At 45.6% G+C, this 24,874-nt stretch overlaps 1 protein-coding gene across 1 annotated transcript in view; it reads right to left on the reverse strand.

Annotated features, from left to right (window-relative positions):
* Nucleotides 1-13,663, reverse strand: part of MOSPD1 (motile sperm domain containing 1) — a 23,662-nt gene extending 9,999 nt beyond the window's left edge. The window contains exons 1-3 of the mRNA XM_035008943.1: nt 13,532-13,663; nt 441-698; nt 255-330 (exon numbers count right to left, since the gene is read on the reverse strand). Of these exons, the coding sequence (XP_034864834.1) occupies nt 255-330; nt 441-594 (230 nt within the window). The 5' untranslated portion in view covers nt 595-698; nt 13,532-13,663. The remainder of the gene's footprint in view (nt 1-254; nt 331-440; nt 699-13,531) is intronic.
* Between the last annotated feature and the right edge of the window lie 11,211 nt (nt 13,664-24,874).

Consider the following 24,874-nt stretch of genomic DNA (forward strand, 5'->3'; position numbering starts at 1 on the left):
CCCACCCCCCCCCCCCCCCCCACCCCCCACCCCCCACCCCCACCCCCACTCATGTGCGCTCACTCTCACTCTCTCTCTCAAATAAATAACCTTTAAAAAACAATAAATAAAATTTAAAAAAGAATTGTGAGAAACTACAACTCCCAGCAAAAATTCAAAATGTAGTAAATGCTTCAAGACGAGATCCTTTTCAAGTTAAACACATAAATATTAACACACTTAAAACATGTTACCGGGAAGGGATTTTGACTTACATATCCACACAACACTGAGGCTTTACTGCACCTGCAGCATCAGCGACAACATACTTATTTGGAGTAGTACACAAAACTGAAAGAAAAAGTCACAATGGCCATTAGTGTTTTTTAAAAATTAGTTTCTACAAGTAAACAATTAGTAGGGACTAGTTACAATCCATAAAAGAGACCTAGGAGACTCACCTTTGAACTTTAAGGCAAACTCATAGGGATTATACAGAGTCAACACTTGCTTATGTGTTGACTGGTCATCTGCATAAAATATTAGCTCCGTGGGAAACACAAAAACAGGAAGATTTCCTTCCACTAACTCTGGCTGTCTTTTTTGTTGATGCATTGGCACTGAATCCCCCTTGCTGCAGCTTCTGTTTTTACAGTCTCAAATCTATTTTGGACTTTTCTTAAGTCAGTTAGTTAAAAACTCCAAAGCATTTTGGCAATCTAGAAAGAGAAGAAGAGAGAAGGAAATCGAATGATACCTGTTTTCATTTGCTGTCCCTCCAACAAAAAGCTTGCATTAAAACAGGTCCCCAAACCATTTAAAGCTGCCCTTGGACTTCTCCTCGTGGCTTACTTACACAGCTTGTTCCAAACTATGCAAAGAAATTTACACATGCTCCTTTCACACTCAAGATTTCAACCTATGATAAATTACATAAATACTAGAATAAAGAAGTCTTGCTACCTCAAATTAATCACCCTCTTTCAAGGAGGTGAGATCAAAGGGCCATCACTCTTTTTAAAACCTTGGATTTCTTGGGGCGCCTGGGTGGCTCAGTCGTTAAGCGTCTGCCTTCGGCTCAGGTCATGATCCCAGCGTCCTGGGATTGAGCCCCGCATCGGGATCCCTGCTCGGCGGGAAGCCTACTTCTCCCTCTCCTACTCCCCCTGCTTGTGTTCCCTGTCAAATAAATAAAATCTTTAAAAATAATAATAATAAATAAATAAATAAAACCTCGGATTTCTTAAGAAGTAGAACAAATTAAGTATTGTCACAACTGATTTTATGTGAGTTAATCAGAATTCTCAAAGGCGAAAAAATAAAAATGAAGTTTCCATGCGTTATGGGAGAAAAACACGAGACTTACTTTTACACTCGTTTCAACAATGCCTTAGTTAATGCCTTCTGGCAGCATGGGTGAGAGAGTTCTTTTTTTCTACCAAAAACCCAAGACAAGCAAAAATGTCTTGAAAGGAAGCCGAAAATCCAAACTCGTTAAGGAGTCCTTGGGAGTTTTCTATGAAAAGTTCAAAGTCAGTCGGTAGGCTCTGGCATGCAAGTGGTTCTGTCAAGTACACAGGCTTCAGGAGAGCCCTTTTCTTCCAACTTAGAGACCTTTTGGATTCCTTGTGGGGTTCTTGAATATGTCCTGAATAGCTGTAGCTAGCAGAAGTCTGTCTGATAGGTGTGATGTTGCTGTTTATTTCCTAATCTCATTTTAATCAACAACATTCTTATTTAGCTAGCATCCTAAGAATGTGGCTTCTGAAAATGCAAAAGCTAAAACAATACCGATCCCAGAAAATGTCTGATTTTCACTCTGTAGATGACACCTTTAAAAGAGCCCATAGGGCGCCTGGGTGGCTCAGTTGGTTAAGCGACTGCCTTCGGCTCAGGTCATGATCCTGGAGTCCCGGGATTGAGTCCCGCATCGGGCTCCCTGCTCGGCAGGGAGTCTGCTCCTCCCTCTGACCCTCCCCCCTCTCATGTGCTCTCTGTCTCTCTCATTCTCTCTGTCTCAAATAAATAAATAAAATCTTTAAAAAAATAAAATAAAATAAAATAAAATAAAAATAAAAGAGCCCATAAACCATTTCATACTTTGTGTTCAAGTTCCCACACCTTCAAAGAGCAATATAACACAAGATTAAACTGTTTGGTTTTACCAGCTACCGGGCTGGTGTGCTGACTCTGCTTGAGGCCCTTCCAACTTTTACCAAATGAGATACTGTATAATCATGTATGCAAATTTTTATTTTCTTTCAGCTGAACACCTGTTATAAGGCAGGAACTGTGTCAGGAGCTGTGCAGAGATACAAAGATGAATAATGCACAGGCCCTGCCCTCAAAAGACTCAAATTGCGGGGCACCTGGGTGGCGGAATTGGTTGAGTAACCAACTCTTGGTTTTGACTCAGGTCCAGATCTCATGGTCATGGGATCGAGCCCCGCGTCGGGCTCCGTGCTCAGTATGGAGTCCGCTTGAGATGCTCTCTCTCCCTCTCCCCCTGCTTGTGCTCTCTAAATAATAAATAAAATCTTTAAAAAAAAAAAAAAAGACTCAAATCTAAGGGACAAAACAGTATTTAAGCTACCTCTATTATAATGCATAGCACTATATATATATAAAGTGCTAAGGAATTAGATTACATGAATTCTACCTGGAAGAGAGGCAAGGAGAGGTCATTTGAGGTAGTCTCTAAAGAAAAAAAAAAAGGCAGGAGCGTCCGGGTGGCTCAGATGGTTAAGCGTCTGCCTTTGGCTCAGGACATGATCCCAGAGTCCTGGGATCGAGGCCGAGGACCGCATCGGGCTCCCTGCTCAGCGGGGAGTCTGCTTCTCCCCACCGCCCATTCCACCCCCCCACCCCCGCTCATGCTCGCTGGCGCTGTCTCTCTCAAATAAATAAAATCTTAAAAAGAAAAAAAGAAAGGCATATACTTCTGTGTCGGGGGGGGGCACTGGTAGGAAGGGCATTCTGACCTAGGGGACAGCATATGCCAAGGCACAGAAATGTGAAGGTGAGGGACAACGCTGGGAAGATCATAATCCACAAGCTGTCCCAGATCATCATACTACTTCCTATCTGTGTATTTTACAGCGTGCATGTAGCTCATGACAGGGTTGGGTTTTGGGGTTTTTTTTTTTTTAATTTCCAAAGGGCCTATTTTTTTTGAAAGGGCCTACTGACATTTTTATTAGTAATAACATGTAATATGTGTATCATTCATAACAGATTACAAACTTTTTATTAATTACATATACTGAATTAATTAAGACATGCAATGCTTTTAGCACTTACTGTAGGCCAGGCAATGTTCTAAGTGTTTGCTGCTGTTATTAAATTAGGAAGAGACAGAGACAGATACTGTCGGCAGGCCTCCCGCCTACAGTTCAGCATTTCCACTCCAGCTAACTAACTCTCCACTGTAATACAATAAAACTAAGATTATTCTGAACAGCATCCGATGAAATCATTCTAATTTTGAGTTTTTATTTGCCATATATTTCTTTCTTTTGCTAAGGGCCATACACATTTCTATTTGGCTAATGTGCTCTCAGAAGTTTGGTATATTTTTTCCAACGGAAAATAATTAGCTCTATTACTTTCTTAGTGAGCTTGGCTATCAGAAACACAACATTCGAGTTTGCCATCACTAAATAGTATTCAACATCTCATTCTAAAACGTTGTTAGGATGAGAATTTAGGAGCCCCTGGGTGGCTCAGTCGGTTAAGCATCTGCCTTTGGCTCAGGTCATGATCCCAGGGTCCTGGGATCGACAGGCTCCCTGCTCAGCTTCTCCCTCTTCCTCTGATCCTCCTCCCCGCTTGTGCTCTCTCTCTCTCAAATAAATAAATAAAATCTTTAAAAAAAAAAAAAAAAAGGATGAGAATTTAGCTTAGGATAAAAAGGTGGCATGGTGGGGCACCTGGGTGGCTCAGATGGTTAAGCGTCTGCCTTCGGCTCAGGTCATGATCCCAGGGTCCTGGGATCGAGCCCCGCGTCGGGCTCCCTGCTCAGCGGGGGGCCTGCTTCTCCCCCTTCCTCTGCTTCTCCCCCTGCTCATATTCTCTCTCTCTGTATCTCTGTGTCTTGAATGAATAAATTTAAAAATCTTAAAAAAAAAATTAAAAAATAAAAAAAAAGGTGGCATGGCATCTCTGATTTCTGGAAAACAGTTTAGTCAATAAATGTTGGCAAAACCGGGTATCCACCTAGGGGAAAAAAAAAGTTGAATTTATCCCTTATTCCTTACAAAATTCCAAAACTTTATCACGGTAAATTCAAATGGATCCAAGTTTTAAATGTAGAAAAAGAAAACTGTAAAACACTAGAAACCATGGGAAGTCTTTTTTTCTTTTCTAATCTGAGCAACCAGAAGCCAAAAAATATTGATAAACTCGACTATCGAAAAACTCTTAAAACACTGCATGGCAAAAAAAAAAAAAGTCTAGGGGCGCCTGGGTGGCTCAGTCGTTGAGCGTCTGCCTTCGGCTCAGGTCATGTTCCCAGGGTCCTGGGATCAAGCCCCGCATTGGGCTCCCTGCTCTGCGGGAGGCCTGCTTCTCCCTCTCCCACTCCCCCTGCTTGTGTTCCCTCTCTCACTGTCTATCCAATAAATAAATAAAATCTTTAAAAAAAAAAAAAAAAGTCTATGCAAAGCCAAAGAAACTTTTCCAGTCATAGGCCAGGTCTGATTTCCCTACTAGATGTAGAGGAAATACCAATTATTATGAAAAAGCACTCACCATAAAAATGAGCAAATGCTGCAATATTTTATAGAAAAGGACCAACTGTTTTTTAACTTCCCAGGGGAGGTGGAACCTCACTCACAAGAGAAATACAAACTAAAGCTACACCGAAATACACGTTATTACTTGCCAGACTGTCGAAAGACAACAAGTTTGATAGCACGGAGCATCCAGGCATGTTCCTAACGTTGCTGACAGCGATATAAACTGGCCGACGGACTCTCCCTGCCACAAGTAAACACACACGTCCTCCGATCTAGAGATTCTACTTCTAGGAATTCAGCCGGCATAAATATTCCTCTTGTGCGAAACCATGTACGCGGACGTGTTTTAATCCTCAGTACTGAGGAGTAAATAAAATGATTTATGGGAGGCACACAGAACAAAGCTCGGCACTCAACAAGGGTTAGCTGTTGTTGTCAATAGTCAAAGATGGAAAGAGCCCAACCGTCCCTTAAGGGGGGGGTGGGTGGGTCATGAGATAAAGTATGATACAGCCATTTGCTGGGAGGCCAGGAAGCCGCCAAGAAGAAAGAGGAAGCCCTCTGTGTCATGGAGGTATGGGCTGACCGTCAAATTCAGTGTTAAGTGCCTTCGGCTCAGGTCATGTTCCCAGGGTCCTGGGATCAAGCCCCGCATTGGGCTCCCTGCTCCGCGGGAGGCCTGCTTCTCCCTCTCCCACCCCCCCTGCTTTGTACAATGCAAAGCAATGCATTGTACCTTGCTTTTCTCACTTAACACTGAACTTGACGGTCAGTCCATACCTCCACACCATCTGTGTGGGAGAGGGAGGTCTCCCCGCTCCGGGTAAAAGATCTTTGGAAGGATGGCCAGGGCTGCCCCTGGAGAAACTACCTGAGCAGCTAGGGACAGGGGTGGAAGGGCGGTTTCCTCTGGATACCTTTTTCCATCTTCTATCTTTTGAATTCTGAACCCTATGAACACCTATTCAAAAGCTTGTGTGTGTGTGTGTATGTGTGTGTTTAAGTCAAATTAAACAACTCCTCCAGGGCCTAATTTGGAAAAGGTGCCAGTTTTGAAACTCAAGAAGGAATTTAGAAACAATGTGTGAAAAATCTCTGTTAATTGCATTTTCCAATTCATGATCTTTTAATAAGATGGAGAGCCTGAAACAATGTGTTAAATGCCAGGATTTCAATTCTTTAAAATCATTTTAGACGCAACAGAAGCTCATGCCAGTGAGAAAAACAAAGGCTTAAGAGGGCTTGCAAACTGAGGGAAATGTGCAACTTTTTGTTATAAAGGAGTATGACACGGTTTATAAATCTGACTGGGAAGTCAAAATTAACCACACAGAACAAGCACTAAACTCTTCCAACCTTAAGGGGAAGTTCATTGGCACAACAAGAGTAGAAATTTCGCTGGCTTTACATAATGGTTTAGGAGAATTCTTATTCTTTTCATTTTGAAGCTTTCTCTTGACGAGTTGAATATGAACGCTTTTCCCCAGGAATTGTCAATAAATAGGCTGTCTATCCCCCGATCACTGTTTAAGAAGTGTTTCATCGGTTTTTAGCAGTTTATTCTTTCTTTTTGTATCCTTGTTCCCATTTCTCACTTATCTTGGCTAAGATATAAATTGCCTCCTGAACTCTGACCAATGGAAATTAGGGGGGAATTAGCACCAGGTCACCAGAGCAATATCAGTGATTCGGCCAACAAACATAACGAAGCAGAACACCTGCCTCTAATTGATGGTTTTCCGGCAACTAACACTTTCTCTTTGCTCCCGTCCATACTGCAAAATGATAAAGTGCAAAAATTCTGGGGAAAGATTATATACTAAGCCGGTAAAACCTGACTCCAAATCGGTTTATGAGGTTGCTTTCCAAAAGTCAAACACACACAAAGTCAAAGAGTGTGAGCTCCCAGCCCTTCTCATTTTACCTCTGAGGAAAGCAGGCCCAGCATAAAGGACTTACCCAAGGTCACACAAGGTGCTGGTGACAGACCTCTGGTCTCCAGACTCACACTTTCCTAAACGGTTCCATCTCCTCTGTGTCTCGTTTCAAAAGTCCTGCCTCTGATGCTCACTGTCACATTGTCACACATGCCCTCATCTCCAGAAAGTTCCCTGCTTCTCCAGAAGAGGTCTCAAAGGATGATCCAAAATTCAAGTCTTGATACATGTGTTTCCTTTTCAGTTTTATAAAGATAAACAGCTGAGAGACACTTTCATTTACTAAGCTGGGCATGCTTGCTTTTCCTGATTATGAAACAAGACCTATGGCTGTCGGTAACTATCCATGAGAGCATTAGTAACCAAGGTTTATTCTGTAGTCTACCTCTCTGGACACCAAAATGTTCCTCATTCTTCAAAGGTGCCTTCAAATTTCCCCTTTGTGTTCTTCCTCTACTTCTCTGACCTATATGATCTCACTGATTTTATTACCTTTTAATGCACTTATTGTATTGATTGAATATTCTGACATTTGTTTTGTGTGGGTTAATTTGGACTCCCCAGACTTCGAGCATAATGCCATATTGTCTTTCTGTGGGGTTTTTGTTGTTTTTCCTCATCCTACATAGACCCAAGCTCGGTGTTAGGCATTTAGCAGATACTGAACTTATCAGCTTGCCTACAGGTGTTTACTAATAACGGTTTCCTCCATCAAGGGCATTCCTCTTCCTCATGGCTGAACACACTTTGTCCATAAAAGACAGGGAAAGGATCCCACTTAAAAGAACAGCCAATCTGTGGCAGCTGCTTACCGTGGGTTGGGGTAAGTGGAGAACAGAGAATCCACACTCCCAGCTGCCTCTCCCCACCCCTCCCCGTTTCCCTCTCGTCATTAGCCCTGGCTCCTCAGTGCCCAACTAGGCTCCAAGGTGGCCCCGACCTCACAGGGAAGCAGTGCAGCTGGTGACTCGGGAGCTGCCTTGTCCTTGCCCTCTGTACCAAAGGCACAGAAATGCAATCGTGAATGAAATTTGGAAAGAAAACCTTATGTGTGTACACCACCTTGTGACCAGTTTGCAAACTACTCTCTCTCTCTCTCTCTCTCTCTCTCTCACACACACACACACACACACACACACACTCACCTAAACACATGAAGTCCTCACACTTTCCACCATCAGTCCAGGGAGACCAGTACCCTAAAGTGTGATCATTTTCTGTTTTCCTCACTTTAGATTGACAAGAAGGAAAAGATCAGACTCAGATAAATGAGAGTTTCAATACCTTTGCTCACCACAGATTCAAAATGGAGATTTAAAACAGAAACCACTTTAAAAGCATACTGTCATTTACCCTCCCCCCCTTTTTTTTGGAAAGAGGAGGCTGCGAGAAAATCAAATGAAATAAGCAGTCCTTGGGGATTCCTGTGCTGAATCGGTTTCAAGCTTCGAAACAGCTAAGGATTATCCCAAGTCCAGATTCCCCAGAAACCCATCTGCTGGGCCACAGTGCACCAGCTCCTTATGGCCTCTTCCTGCTTCTCGTCTTTACTCTGATTAGGGTTCCCAGCTCCACCTCTAGGCCAGCTCCCTTTTATCTGGGCACAAAGACTATCTATCTCCTTCCTCCATACTTGGTGTGGTCTGCCAATGGCCAGCGAAATTCTAAACAGTTAGGAGCAATTAAGTTCTTCTGCTTTAGTCTCACTGTTATTCAAACCTCTCTTTTCCTTCCCATTTCATCAGCTCTACTCTCTTCTTCTTTAAATCTCCAGTATTGTCTATCAGGATTTTTAATGGCTGGTATATTCCTAAAGTCAAGTGTTTCGGGGACGCCTGGGTGGCTCAGTTGGTTAAGCGTCTGCCTTTGGCTCAGGTCATGATCCCGGGGTCCTGGGATGGAGCCCCACATCGGGGCTGCTTGTGTTCCCTGCTTGTGTTCCCCCTGCTTGTGTTCCCTCTCTCGCTGTCCCTGTCAAATAAATAAATCTTCAAAAAAAAAAAAAAAGTCTTTCGCAAGCCATGTTCTAATGTCCACTTTATAGGTTCAATCGTTCATTGTGCAATATTAGGCCATTTGGTTTCTATACATTTTCTAGGTTTTGGTTTTTTTTTTAAAGATTTTATTTATTTATTTGAGAGAAAGAGAATGAGAGACAGAGAGCATGAGAGGGAGGAGGGTCAGAGGGAGAAGCAGACTCCCTGCCAAGCAGGGAGCCCGATGCGGGACTCGATCCCGGGACTCCAGGATCATGACCTGAGCCGAAGGCAGTCGCTTAACCAACTGAGCCACCCAGGCGCCCCTCTAGGTTTTTCGTGTAATGTGATGTCTTACCAATGGGACTGAACTGCTATAAATAATGTGATGACAGGCTATTATCTATTCAAGATGGAAAAGTTGACTAGAGTACATTTTAAGATTTAAAAAAAAATAAGGATGCCCTCTAGCAGCATCAGTTTTAAAAACATTTTTCTTAAAACTACTTATTTCCCATCTTTGTTTTACAATATCTCAGTGTCTTCAGGTATTTCAAGATGTGCGATTCTCAAAGCAAAATCCGTATAACTCATTATATGAAATACACATGTTGTGGGGCGCCTGGGTGGCTCAGTCGGTTAAGCATCCGCCTTTGGCTCAGGTCATGATCCCGGGGTCCTGGGATCGAGCCTCATGTCAGTCTCCCTGCTCAGCGGGGAGCCTGCTTCTCCCTCCGCCTGCCGCTCCCCCTGCTTGTGCTCTCTGACAAAATCTTTAAAAAAAAAAAAAAAAAAAAAAATACATATGTTGCTACCTATGGACCTCTCCAGAGTTTTAGAATCACAAGTTCATTCATGGAACATTAACTGAGCACTTATTATGTGCTAGGCCCTGTGCTGAGGAATATGGAGAAAAGATGAAAACATTGTCTCAGCCCTTGAAAAATTCAGTCTAGCAGGAAAAACAGATATACATGGTAATTAGGATATGATGTGACAAGTGTTAAAATGCTGGTAGATAAAAAAGCTCTAGGAGCATAAAGAAAGTGCCAGGCTGCCTTAAATAGGAGTTTGCAGTAGGAGTGGAGAGGGGGGTGAATTCCAAGAAGAAGATGTGTAGAAGCATGAAAGGGACTGTTAAGATGAGCTTTGGCAGAGCACATGGTTAAAAAATAGCCTGTATGGAGGAGTGGCGGGAGATGGTGAAAACTCCTGTAAGCCAAGTTCGGGGGGTGAGACTTGCTTCTGGGGGCCAGTGGTTCTCAAAATGTGGTACCGGACCAGCAGCAGCAGCTTCACCTGGGGAACTTGCTAGAAAAGCCAATTCTTGGGTCCCAGGCCAGACCTGCTGCCCCAGAAATCCTGGGGTTGGGGCCCAGTCACCTTTGTTTTCACACGCCCTCCGGATGATTCGAATGCATACTGCACTTTGAGAACCACTGCTTCGGGTGATGGGAAACCTCTGAAGGGTCTTTTTTTTTTTAAGATTTTTGTTTATTTACTTGACACAGAGAGAGAGACAGCTAGAGAGAGAACACAAGCAGGGGGAGTGGGAGAGGGAGAGGGAGAAGCAGGCTCCTGGCTGAGCAGGGAGCCGGATGCGGGGCTCAATCCCAGGACTCTGGGACCATGACCCGAGCCAAAGGCAGACGCTTAACCTACTGAGCCACCCAGGCGCCCCCTCTGAAGGGTCTTAAGCGGAGAACGGACTGGATAAGATCTGGAGTAGGAATCTGGTTGCCGCTGACCAGTTAAGCACAACGGCGGACTCCAGAGGAGTTACAGGAAAAACCAAGTCACCCTTGAATCAACGTGGCATGAAGTGAGGGCCTAGATGAAGGCAGGAGGAATGGAGAGCAAACCGATTTGAGAGATGTCTTACAGGTGGCCCAGATTCAATCAGGTGACTAGGATATATCCATACGAAGGTATGACTGCAAGGGTTTTCACATAAAAGCTGTAACCTTGTCGACGGTATCAACCACTAGGTGTTTTAAGAAAGGAGTGTTCCACACAGTCCCTAGAAAAAGGGGGGAGATGGAGCACAATGTCTGTGTTTCCGTAACATCAAAAGCAAAGGGTACCCGGGCTTATCCACGAGTCGTCTTGGTCAGCTTGGCAGTTCGACTTCTCACGGGTAGTCAACTGGCGTTCATATATTAACATAAAAATCTTTTGTAAGTCTGGTTAGCGTGAATCAGTCCTTGAGACTGCCAATTTGGGGATGTGCTGGCAAAATTAAATCTCAAACGCTGCAAAGCTGAAAAAGGCCATTGGTTCTGGGGATCTATCTAACCAAGGCACTGCCAAGGTGAGACCCTGCTAGAGCCTTCTTTTCATCCTAACTTCATCACTGATCACATGGCCCACTTAATTCTGGAAGAAGCTGGGATGAATGAAAGAATCACGCTGTACAATGCCCTAAAGGTCATGAAAGTCGGGTGTGAACTGTTCTTTCTAATTCTGCAGGCAGGATTTAGCTGAAGCAATCTTCAATTTCCTGACGGAGAGGAGAGAGGGGTCCAGGTCAACCCATATGGCTGATTTATGGCTAATGAGAATTTTGCAGAGCACAATCCCTATTTCTTTAGGACTCTGGATAGCTCTTGTTATGGACTGCATGTTCTTCCAGCTGATACCAATAACTTGGCTTATTTGACCATCTTATTTTGTCCAACAGTAGTTCCCAATCAAAAACTGCACTATGTTATGGAATTTGAGAGCCATAAGGGACCCTGGAGATTAAAACAAAACTTTGATATTACAGGTGAGGAAACAGAAGGCCTCAAAGAGTAAATCACTTCATCTATTTATTGTTGGGCAAGATTCTCTACAATACTACAAGGTGGCAAAACAAGATTCAGAGCAACACCGATCTGCCCATTTAAATTTTAGACGATGTGTAAAATGCCTATTTTCATCTTAAACATTTTAAAAACAGAAAAAGAAGAGTAGCAAATTACTTTATTGGGCTATTAGAGGATGGGGAAGCTTTTCTTGTAGTTTCTTAATTGTTTCAGAAATTAGAGTTAAGGGGCACCTGGGTGGCTCAGTTGGCTAAGCGTCTGACTCTTGATTTTCGGCTCAGGTCATGATCTCAGGGTCCTGAGATCAAGCCCCACCTCGGGCTCCATGCTGGGTGTGGAGCCTGCTTTAAGATTTTCTCTCCCTCTGCCTCTGCCCCCACCCTCTCACACAAAAAAAAAAAAAAGAGAGAGAGAATTAAATGTCAAAGCTTCAGGAGAAAACCATTAAAAATAAAAAATTGGGGAAGAAAATGTCCATGAACAGTTCAGGGGAAGAAACATGCATTATTTTATAAGCTATTTGTTCTGTTTTCGGTCTTCACCTACAAAGGTAACTTTATACTGAATATTGCCCATTACATCTAATTATATATTGCATGTAAAGGGAATCTATCACCACTACCCCTTACAGATTTGAGAAACTCCATATTTTCAAATATCCTGGTATTTGAGTAAACCTTGTATTTTGAGAATTCCAGAAATGCTTCAGAAACTAGTTTAATCTTGTATCCTGTTCGGGTATGTAGATGTGAACAACTTGAAAGGCACATTTGGCCCCTCTTCCTGTTTTCCAAACTTCCCACTGCTTTCTACCACATATATATGTAATCTAGAAGTTGGTGTCCATTCCCTGGTCAATATCCTGTATATAGCATTTTATAGGCAGATTTCCAAGCACTTAAAGGAAACATGGACAAGATTTCCATCAGCAAGAATATATTAAATTCCAGGTGTGCCCTGGCTGAAACAGGAGACTTTCCCCCTTCTCTCTGGAATTCACATTAAGAACGCAATGCATTCCGATAGAACAGGACTGCTTTTTTAGGCAAGATCCGAAGGATCCCATTTTCCAGGTCTGCGTCCATCTCTTTATTTCCCTCAACGGTCAAAAAAAAACAAACAAACAAAAAACGGGACCGCTTTCATTTAGTATTTTGCCCTCTCACTCCCCGAGGTGAGGTCTCTTGGCTTCTACTGGGGCAGAAAAGCAACTCCAGTCCCGAGAGGGCAGACTGTCAGTTACTTTACCCAAAGGGGAAACTGCAGAACACTGAATAAGGACTGGAGGGCAGGAGAGGGAGTCTGAAACGGTCCGTCCTAGGACTGAAGCTCCACCTGATTGGGGCCCAGCCTTTCCAGCCTTCATCCCCACACCGGCCGGCTCCATGTGAAACCGGTCATGTGAGCCTGTTTACAGCCGAGCAGCTGGTGCAACCATCAGGATCCGTGCGGAGGTCCAGGAAGGGGGACGGATGCAGGCCACGTACCCCCGCCACCCCCCGCCACTATTCCGCGAAGGCGTTCGCTCTCCCTCTCTGCCTCGCCACCCCACTTTCACCTCCCTCCAGCCATCCCGGGACGCCTCGTTCCAGCCCCGCCGATCTCCTTCCAGTTGCTCGCCGAGGGGGGGACCGGCTGGGTTGGGGGAAGGAGGAGTTAGGGCGAGGACGGTGTCACCCCGAATGGGGAGTCAGCCTCCCTTCCCTAGCCCTCCTCGCCACATCCGCCAAAGAGCTGTCCCTGGAGTCTCATCCCCGGGGCGACCGAACTCTGCCGGGCGGGCACCGGGAGGAACCCGAGCCCGCTGCCTCCGCCCGGGCACGGGAAAGGCACGCGCGGGCCGGCCGGACCCTGGGGCCGGGCTCCGCGGGCGGCGGGGCAGCTGACAGTCAGAGATGGGGCAGAAAGGGCTCCATGTGCCCGCTCCCCACCTCCCACCCGCAGCCCGGCGCCGCCGAGCCCCGCCGTCAGCCACAGAGCCAAGCTCGGGGGCTGGGGACGGCTCATTCTGTGCGCGGGGCCTCTCGGCAACGTAACTTCCACGTCTTCCCGAAGTCGGAGGAAGTGGGTGACGGGACGGCGGGGGGGACTCTCACCTCGGCAACCCCGGCTCCTCGGAAAGCAGCTGCGACTGCCGCTCCGCTCCTTTGTCAGCGTCTCTAGGCTGCACTGCCTGCTGGGATACCGGAGGACTCAAATGCCACCTCTCTCCGCCCTCGAGGATGAGCTGCGGTTGGGGGTGGGTGGGAAGAGGCGGAGGGGGTGGAGCCGGGGGCGGGGCCGGGGCGGGGGCGGAGCCTCTTTACCGCCACCTGGCCTCTCGGGTTTGTTCCTTCGCAGTGCTCTAAACTTCTCTTCCTGCTGTCCCGCACCTCTCCCTCCCCTCCCCTCCCCTCCCCTCCCCTCCCCTCCCCTCCCGCCGCCCCTTGAGGAGACCGGAGACCCTTCGTGAGGGTCATCTCCCTTTGCACTTGTCGGGCGGTCACCCTTGATTCCCCAGGCGCGCGCACACGCGCACACACATACACACAGTGAGTACCCAAGGCCAGTTGATTTCTACCGCCCATCTCATCAACCCCCTTTCTCCACTCCGTCCTCGGTGCTACAGGCTCCGTGTAGACCCCATGACCTTTTTTGCTTGGAGCTCCGCAGTAGCCTCCTGGTTGGGCTCTCTGCTTCCACGCTTGCCTTTGCCCACACCATCTCCCAGACGGCAACCAGAGGGATTTATCTAAGATGTACAGGGGACCTGTTACTTTTCTGCTTAAAACCTTCCAGTGTCTCAGAAGGTGCCCACAATCCCTGGGCATGGGATAGAAGGTCCTCCGTAATCCTTTTCTGATGCACCCCATACCCTAACGCAATAAACCAGGCCTCCCTGGAAGACAGTGGGGCCAGGGAGCGCGCTGCCTGCCCTAAATACTCCCCCTTGAAAGGAAGCCGCACTGTCGGTAATGGTCACAGGCCCCTTGAAATATCATCAAAGATGGAATACTCAGAATTAAATGTTAATGCTGTTCAGAAAGGCAGAGGAAGGTGCAGCCTGCTTCACGTTCCCTCCCTACAAGTAGAAGGCCCAAAGACTTCTCCTCGATTGTCCCACACCAGCAATGGGCGGCCAGGCTTCCCTTGGGCTCAGGCTTCCGATGCCTTTGCTCATCGATTCCCTTCTCTGTCTCTGGAATACCTACCTGTCTTTCAAGGTCCAGTGGAAATGCTACTTCCTCCAACAAACCTTCTAGGATCTTCCATGAGGACTATTAACTCCAGCTCCATCACCATACAGCGTTGCTTATACTGCTTTGCAATTCTTCCTGACTTAGGTAATCACTAGTTGTGTATTATGTCTTCCTTTCTCTCCTGCCTAAACTATGAATTCCTCAAAGTGACCCATAGCTGCCAGCACAATGCCTAATCCAGAAAAGGCATCAGTATAATTGGATGAAATGAAATCCTTCAACTCCACTGTATCTGAAGCCCTAAGTAGGCCCAGAGAGGAGCCCAGGCCAGGCTTCACTAGGACCTCTTCATTTTGGCCCAGCCACATGTCATTTTGCAAACACAAACTGGTTAGACAGCAGAGCACTGCGATTGCAAAAGGCCCAAAGCATGTACTTCCCTTGCAGGTCAGACTGGTTTGTGGTATAGTATGTGCTAGTGAAAAATGTAACTGGTACAGTTCACATGAGAATCCAATGTAGACAAATTTCATGGTGACACAGAAAATAACCAAGTCTCTGAAGGCAGAAATACGTCCAAAGCCAAAAAAGGAGGCTTTGGACTCCTCTTTGCTTCAGGCCCTGTATGTCGTGTTATAAAGTATTCTTTTGCAAAAGTAGGCATCTTGCTTTGTGTTGTTCTCGCATCATTTAATGTGTATTTGTTTTTTTCTCCAATTATATTACAAGCTACACTCTGGCGGGTTTCCTCGTCCCTAAAATAGGGACAAGAATCCGTGGCCTACCCAGTTTACTAGGCTTTTAGGAGGTTCTAATGTGGTGATATTTATAGTATATGTGATAATGTAACTATAGGATGCTCTTCCAACGTAAGGTTTTATTATTATTATTTTTTAAGATTTTATTTATTTATTTGAGACAGAATGAGAGACAGAGAGCATGAGAGGGAGGAGGGTCAGAGGGAGAAGCAGACTCCCTGCCGAGCAGGGAGCCCGATGCGGGACTCGATCCCGGGACTCCAGGATCCTGACCTGAGCCGAAGGCAGTCGCTTAACCAACTGAGCCACCCAGGCACCCAGGTCTGTTTTATTATTAAAAGCCTTTATACTCTACTACTTAGGTATGTGTGTTTGAGATTCCACATTTGGAATCAAAGCCTTCATTGCAAATTCCTGGGGTAATGCTTTACATCATGGTTTCCCAAACCGGCCTGAAGGGAAGAATCACCTGGAGTCCTTGTTAGAAACATTCCTAGAACCTCCCCAGACTTACTGAAGAGAAATTTCCAGGTAAGATTCTGCTCCAACTGTTCTAAAGTATAGGTTTTTCTATGCCACCAAAACAATTCTCTGACACTGTCCTACATTTCCTCTCAATTCTGACACTATTGTGAAAATGAATACAGGGAAACCTCACTAAGATGGAGTCAGGGGGTTTGGCAGGGGCAGCTCTCCCACCCTACCCTCGTTGTCGATTATTGAACCGACCTGAAGAGAAGGACCTTGCAGGTGGATACTGCTTTACTAGCCCGGGAGGAAGAAGGAAGGCTTCCTCCTCACCCAGCAACAGCCCAGCCAATGAGAAGCCACTATACTTCCAACTCCCAGTTTACTCCAATGGGCTTCTTGTTTACAACAGCCCTCCCCACTGCCCCCCTTCCCTCGATAAAAGAGCCTTCTAGTCCTACTACCTCTAGGCTTGCCTATGGTCTTGCCATGGCTTGCTTGTCCCAGGTTGCAGTTCTCTGCTATTCTTGAATAAGCTCCCTTTTTGCTGGTAAAAAAATGGGTAGGTTTATTTTTTTAAGGATAACACTATTTACCTGGCGATAACATCAGATCTCCCAGGGGAAGGGCTCAGTCCTACAAGACTGCCCTCTGCGTCAGATACCAATCGCGAGTACAGGTTGTTACCTATACTTCTTACTAACTGGCTATAAATCAAAGGTGCCTATGCCCCCCCCGCCCCCCCGTCTTGGGTTCAGTTAATTTTCTGGAGCAGCTCACAGGACTCAGGAAACCAGTTTACTCCCTCGATTACCAGTTTCTTACAAAGGATGTGAAAGGATATGTAAGGAGAGGTCCCGAACAAAGGAGCTTCTGTCCCCGTGGAGCTGGGGGCTCAGCATGGTGACATATGGAAGTGTTCTGGTTCACCAACCTGGAAACTCCCCGAACGCTCTCCTTTTGGGTTTTTAGGGAGCCTTCATTACATAGGCATAGCTGATTAAATCATTGGCCATTGGTGATTGATTCAACCTCCTGAGAGGTCAGCGGGGTGGGACTGCAAGGTTCAACCTTCCAATCATGTGGTTGGTTCCCCTGGCATCTAGTCCCCATCCTCATGCTTTCCAAAAATTACCTCATTAACATAAGCTCATGTGTGATTGAAGGGGGGTTGTTATAAGTATCAAGACACCTTTATCTCTCTCATCATTTATGAAATTCCGAGGGTTTTAGGAGCTCTGTGCCAGAATCGGGGAGGAAAACCAAATATGCATTCCATATTTCTAACACAGTGTCACACCAGGAGAAAAACAAGGTCAACAGTACACATTCCTAATTGGATGCTTCTCTTCAGACAAGTCTGGGAGACACTGCCATTACCAGGGAGTATCTCATAGGTGATTATCAGAATGAAGTAGTTTAGGGGCGCCTGGGTGGCTCAGTCGTTAAGCGGCTGCCTTCGGCTCAGGTCATGATCCCAGAGTCCTGGGATTGAGCCCCGCATCGGGCTCCCTGCTCTTTGGGAAGCCTGCTTCTCCCTCTCCCACTCCCCCTGCTTGTGTTCCCTCTCTCGCTGTGTCTCTCTCTGTCAAATAAATAAATCAAATCTTTCTTTAAAAAAAAAAAAGAATGAAGTAGTTTAGAATTCCTTCTGGGAAAGGCCTTCACAGAGATCACAATGGGAGCAGAACTTTGCAGGAGGCTCCAGAAGGAGGAAGCTCAGCCTGCGTCACAATTGTGTCAGCAACTCCTTCAGGCAAAACCTTCCCCTTGAAGGTCCTTGTCCTGGCCCCAAGTTCTAAGAAACTGGCCTGAGGCTCTACAGCTCACAGGGAATCTGATTTACCAGCCAAAGACAAAGAGTTCATCGTTTCATTTTGAGGCCTTTGCTGCCTCAATCCAACTGGTGCTTTCCCAGGAGTTTCTCAGCGCGCAGCACAATGGTTTCGTGACCAACACTCCCTTTGGATCCCTCTCTTCAAGAGTTCCCTCAACTCCTAAGCAGACCCCTTGTGCCGCAGTTAAACACTGTTATTGTCATTGTTCTGCTGTTTGTCCCTGAGGTGATGAGGGCTGGATTTGGACTCGTCCATGCTTGCAGGCCCAGGAGGTAGCCATTGTGCCTCATGGGTTATAGCCAAGTGCTTATGGTGGGCTCATCCGTGAAACCGTTGAAGGTTTGCTTCCCCTACTTGACTGGGAGCTCATTGAGGGCAGGCACAGGTCAATTTTCTGTATCCTCATGTCCTCGCCTCACGCCGTGCGGGGTCATGGGTCAGCAGTTGTTTATTGAAAAGCCAATGATCTCCCTTTTTGGTAGAGCCCGTGTTAGCTACATCAGGAGAGAGGTGGTCTGCTACGCATCTGCGTGGACAGTCTTGGCATTAGGACTCAGGGAGAACTGATTGCTCATAGCCTTTATAAAGGGGAGCAACCTTTGATCCCCAGGTCAGTTTGAGAAGGGCCTTCTGAGAGGAGTGGGGGATATTGCTTAGCTCTCCCGTTACCTCGAGACAGGGGCTGGGACTGGAGGATGTAGCTAAAACAGGGGGGAACATCAACACGGCTTCGACTGCCTTCTCCTCGGCTGACAATCCAGACACATGGCAAATCCAGGCATACAAAGGCATCGGAGGCCATGCCTCTAATTCTAGACTGTTCAGACATATTGCATTGCTATTCCTTTTGGAAGCCTTTGCCCAGAGCTCCTCTCCTGTTCATTCTTGCCATAGCTCATTTTGGGGAGGAAAAAAAAGTAAGTAATAGGAATCATAATAGCAGGCATTTGGTGGCAGAGAAGAGAGACAGTTTGAATTGCCTAGGGTACTTTTTGCAAAAGAAGGAACTGATTTCCATTGTCCCACCAATTAGCGGTATGACCTTGGGCGAATCCTTTCTTCATCCCAGGCCTCAAAATTCACCCATCTGTACCATGAGGTTGCTGGACGACGACGAGTCTGTGGCAGACCTGGCCAGAAATATCTGTTCAAGGTCCTGGAAATAGACTTTCTCCTGCCATGATTCCTCACCCAAACTTACAGAATCAACCACAGAAACATGGTTCTGCAGTTCTCGCCCCCTTCGCCCAATGACCCATACTAGAAAAATTAAAATTACAAAATGACCAATTAGTCAAGAACATTTACTGAATTGGCTGTTAGACGTCAACACTAGGTATGAATGGTTTTGTTTTATTCTTTAGATGGTGGGAGCATTTTTCATGCTCCAGGAGCTTGAGGTGGCCTCAGGGACACCAAGAGGAGACTGTGACATAGTGAGCCTGTGGGCAGCGCTAAGGATGGTTTTTGCCCTCTGTTGTAGCAACCAGGACACACGTACTCTTTGCACCTGCAGGGTTACAACACATTTACACAAGGCTTCTATTCATCACACTAGAGAACACTGACCAAGACAGGGACATGGTCTTGGGCATAGTGTTCAGGGTGAAGAAGCAAAGGTCAGGAATTCCTTTTGACTACAGAAGATGACTGTGGAACGGGGCGTGTGAGGCAGTGTGGTTTATGGGAAGAAGCATGGAGTCATGGGCTGTGCAAACTGGGGTAAGTTGCTTCACTTCCCTGGGCTCAGAGCCTTCATTTGCCAAGCCTTCCTTCAGATGATGGCCTGAAGAGAGGAAATAATGCCATGCTTGTAAAGAGACTACAACATCGAAGGCACTCGGGACATGAAAATGATTATTATGAAGAATCTGAGAACTGATGAAGAAAGAAAAAAAGACAAGGGGCCACTGAGACTGGTCAACTTGATCACAAAAACTGAAGGGCAGTCCCTACTATCTAATGGCGGTGTAGGCCAGACACTGGCTTGGGTCACCCCTGATCCCAGATTATATGACAGTGCTCTCCAGGGGATTTTCATGCTTCTATGTCCTCATACATCAGCGTCTCCGTGCTGTCTGACATTTGTGAGTGCCATTTTGGTTCTGTCCCACATTAAACCCGGATGAGTCTCACCAGTTCCCATGAGAAATCCTGACACACTCAGCATTTTCTAAATTTGGTAACTTTCCTGGAAATTTTAACGGTTGTCAGGAAGATCCCACATCGTACCCTAAGTAGCTTCCTGCTATCCTCCTGTCTTCACCCTTTGTCTGTGTTCCTTTCCAACGCCTGCACTTCCCGTGACCCAACCCGTCGTGCTTCACTCCTTGGCTTCTCTCATAAATGGCACACCAATCTGGGATTTTCTCTTTAGGAATCTGGTAGGTGCTCCATAAAATGTATTTCTATTTTTTTAAACTTAAATATTTAAGTTTATTAAATATCTTAAAAATATTTAAGAAATATTTTTAAAAATACTTCTGTTGGGCGCCTGTGTGACTCAGTCGTTAAGCGTCTGCCTTCGGCTCAGGTCATGATCCCAGGGTCCTGGGATCGAGCCCCGCATCCGGCTCCCTGCTCTGCGGGGAGTCTGCTTCTCCCTCTCCCACTCCCACTCCCCCTGTTTGTGTTCCCTCTCTCTCTGTGTCTCTCTGTCAATAAATAAATAAAATCGTTAAAAAAAAAAAGGAAAAAAATAAATAAAAATACTTTTTTTTTTTTTAAGTTAGATGCTGGGGACACCCTGTCGAAGGAATGTGCCAAAGGGCAGGACTAAAATTTCATTAAGCATCCAGGGTGTATAACTCGTCACACTCACCCACTTATCTACTCACTTCATGCACAAACCGGAAAGGCAGACCAAACTTAATATACCTGAAAACAATGTTGTTAAGGTAAGCATGCACGCCACAGCCCATCTGGGAACATGTCATCACAGAGGCACAGATGATTTTAATGATTGGGATGAGTAAAACCATGGCAGGGAGATCTTGCAATAACAGCTACTTAAGATGTAGCTTGTATATAATTAGACTTCACTTCAGCCCATGTGATTTCATACTTCAAAAGTGACAGCCCTGTAATCCAGTTTTAAGTATTTTTCCAAAGGTCCACTGCAGAAGGCGGGTATACTCTACTGCAGTGTGGGGGTGAAGAGCATTGGCGAGAGAAGCATTCAGATCTGGGTTAAAACCTGATCTTTGGCACTTACTAGCTGTATGGGACCTTGGGCAAGTTTGCCTCTTGTAACCTCAGTTTTCCTACCTGTAAAATGTGAGGGATTATATAAATGTTGAGGTTCTTTATATAATGCTACAAAGGTCATTTTTAATGTTGGCATTTGGAGTAAAATCAGAGGTTAGATATAGAGATCAGTAACTTTACTAAATAAATGAAATCCAGGGCACCTGGGTGGCTCAGTCATTAGGCATCTGCCTTTGGCTCAGGTCATGATCCCAGGGTCCTGGGATCGAGCCCCGCGTCGGGCTCCCTGCTCCGCAGGAGGCCTGCTTCTCCCTCTCCCATTCCCCCTGCTTGTGTTCCCTCTCTCGCTGGGTCTCGCTCTGTCAAATAAATAAATAAAATCTTTAAGAAAATAAAATAAATAAATAGATGAAATCCAACATTTAAAACACCTAAACTCCATGTTTAAGAAGCCAATTCTGGTTTAATCTGGTTACACACACCCAAATGAGCTCCTCGTGTTTGAAGCAAAACCTCCCAATAGGGGCGCCTGGGTGGCTCAGTTGTTGAGCGTCTGCCTTCGGCTCGGGTCATGATCCCAGGGTCCTGGGATCGAGCCCCGCATCGGGCTCCCTGCTTGGCGGGAAGCCTGCTTCTCCCTCTCCCATTCCCCCTGCTTGTGTTCCCTCTCTCGCTGTGTCTCTCTGTCAAACAAATAAAATCTTAAAAAAAAAAAACCTCCCAATAAAACCGTATTGAACCCATAAAAACAATTACAAATGATTATGTCATCAAAGGACACTTTGGCCAGTGGTATTTGAGCTTGCGTAAGCTTGTGTAACTGTATATTCTTGGCAGTGATGGAGAGCCCATGATTGCCTGTCCCTTCGTGATCGCAAGGAGTTTTTGGTCCAGTGCTACTCATCTGTGGCCACGCTAGCAAGCCTCCGAAAATAGGCAAGAAAACACCGCTATGGTAATTTACTCATCAGCAACTCTAACCACTTCCTTGCCTTTAGTCATTTACCAGCGCTGCAGCATTTTAGGTAAAATTGACCACGATGCAAGTAATTAGTTGTAGTCATGTTACCTTAAAAACATCATGACGGGCACCTGGGTGGTCAGTCGATTGGGTGTCTGCCTTTGGTCATGATTCCCAGGGTCCCGGGATTGAGTTCCCCATCAGGCTCCTTCCTCAGAGGGGAGCCTGCTTCTCCCTCTGCCGGCTGCCCCCACCCCCCGCTTGTGCTCTCTCTCTCCTCTCTCTCGCTCTGTCAAATAAATAAATAAAAATCTTACAAAAAATCATGACATACCAAGTGACTTTATTCAGGTTAAAACTGTAGAGATTATTTAGGTATAGGTAAACAAATCCCATTTTTTGGTTTGGTTGGAGTAGTATCTTAAAATATTTAAACCAGGAACAATCCTGGCTCTTTTTGGTCCCATTGATAATAACCTCACAGTCTTTTTAAAAATACATTTTATAGCACTTAATGGCGGTTTGTTGTAAGTGAACAGGTGCTCTGGTAGACCCTCCTGTAAGTTTAAATGACTCGAATGAGACTGTTAGAAACTGGAGTTCATTTCAAAGCTGGAGTCATTTCCATCTCTTAAGAGGTATGGATTTGCATACTTCGAGGCATTTACTCCTTTGTTCTGAAAAACAAACAAACAAACAAACAAAACAAGTGATGTGTCCTTTAGTCTAACAAAGTACCAGATGGTCAGGTCCCATCCACCCCACTGCATCCTGCCCCAGTATCCTCAGAACTTGATAACCTCATGGCCTTTTTTTCCAAATCTAGGCTGAATCCTGGAGGTCTGTCTTGTTAACCTTTAAAAAAATAAACTGCCAGGGCCCCTGGGTGGCTCAGTCGGCCAAGCGTCGGCCTTTGGCTCAGGTCATGATCCCAGGGTCCTGGGATCCGGCCCCACGGAAGGCTCCCTGCTCAGCGAGGAGTCTGCTTCTCCCTCTCCCAATCTGCTCCTGCTCTCTCTCTCTCAAATAAATAAAAATCTTTAAAAATAAAATAAAAATAAATAAACTGGCAGCTATTTTATCAGCAAAAACTGTGTTTATTCGGCAATTGCAGAGGACTGCAATCTGGGACAAGCAAACTGCGACAAAACCATAGGCAAGTCCAGAGAACAAAGGAGAGGAAGGCTCTTTTATGGGGGGGGGGAGAACAGTTGTAAACAAGAAGTCCATTGGAGGAAACTGGGAGTTCTAAGTATAGTGGCTTCTCATTGGCTGAGCTGTGACTGCCTCTCATTGGCTGGGCTATTGCCAGGGGGAAGAGGAAAGCCTTTCTTCCTCCTGCTCGGGTAGTAACATAGTGTCTGTGTGCCAAGTCCTTCTCTTCCTGTTGGGTTTGCAACTGAGAGGAATGGTAGGGTGTGAGAGCTCCCCCTGTCCAACCTCCAGGCTCTATTTCCCTTTATTAATTTTTATAGCCTGGTCCTCCCAGAGGCTATCAGGGCTAAATCTAGGGTAGTTACAGGCTTATTTTGAGAGGTGTTTTCCCAGCTCTAAGTCCCTCTACTCATACATTCCTGCTCCCCCAGCTCCCCAGTATATTTCTCACCATAGTACTCTGTTTCTTCTCATTACACCAAGTTCTACTCTTCTCTCAGCAACCAAAAACTTCCATTATGCCTGTTATATAACTATCACACTTCTTTTTATCCTCAACATGTTTTCTGAACAATTTTTTCCATCTCCTTGTCTTAATGGAAATCTCATTTTCCTCTGAGGACACCATTTCCTTTGCAGCCTTCTCAAATAGTGTTTACTTCATCTCTCAACACCCCACATTCCATAGGCTGGGGGGGGGCGGTGGTTAGTGTCCTCCACATTGGGGAACACCACTTTCAAGCCATTACTCCCTCCTTTGAAGTCCATTCCGTTCAGCTGTGCTAATGCTTCATCTTAGTCCCTGTTTTGACTGAACTTCTAGCCTCTCTTCTATATCCACTGGAGACTTTAACAACTGGCTCTTAGTCTTCCTTTCTACTGTAGGCTCTGCTGCCTTTATCCTGGGGGCCTTCGATGTCCACATGGTCAACCCACCCATTATCCTTGATCTCCTGGTTTCCAAAGACCTTCCCCTCCACTCAGCCACCCACTCCAACAGTTATACACTAGATAACCCCTGTAATCAGCAAAAATTTATCTTAATTCAAACCTTTCATTATGCCATTTCCCCCCTTAATTATCCCACTAAACCTGTTTTGTTTTGTGAGTAAAGAGACATTTGACTGGCTATTGTTAAATAGAAACAAAAGCCCAAAGGTCCAAAATGGAGTCACTTATGTTAAGCCCCACCAAGACTTAACTCCTAGTTTCAGCCTCTCCCAAGGAGTGGAGTTTTAAACCAATGAGTCTGGAATTTCCTGATCAGCACTAGTGAGGTAATGTGCACCGATTAGAACCCCCCTGCCCTTCCCTTTAGGGGAAGGTGACCTTGCCTGAAAATTTTTTTTCTTTTGCTAATAACTTCCTTGTCCCACCCCATTCCTGCCTATAAAAGCCTTCCATTTTTGTGTAACTACTCAGCATGCTTCTCTTTGCTGGAAGGGATGCTGTCTGATTCATGAATCACTAAAGAAATCCAGTTATATCTTTGAATTTATTCAGTTGAATTTTTGTTCTTTTACACTGTCAACACGATCCTGTTCCTCTTCCATATTGACAGAACCCTACTTTTTTCCACTATCCACCTCTCAGGGATTGTGATTCATCAGGTTGGGGTAAATCTTGATGAACCTAAAAGGATGATTTTCAAACTGTTGTTCCCCCCCTCCCAGGTCCCTTTCCAAGGCCCCCCAAGGTCAAAACTATTTGCATAATAAGTTTTTTTTTGTTCCTGTGTGGACATATTCACTGATGGTGCAAAAGTAATGGTGTGTGTGGTGACACACTTGAAGAAAAAAGACAAATTCACTCTTACCTGAAGAAGCAGTGAGACAGGGCGTCTGGCTGGCTCAGTCAGTTGAGCATGTGACTC

This window comes from Mirounga leonina, unplaced genomic scaffold, assembly GCF_011800145.1.
Source record: "Mirounga leonina isolate KUSES-001 unplaced genomic scaffold, KU_Mleo_1.0 Mir_101664, whole genome shotgun sequence".
NCBI classification, from domain to species: Eukaryota; Metazoa; Chordata; class Mammalia; order Carnivora; family Phocidae; genus Mirounga; species Mirounga leonina.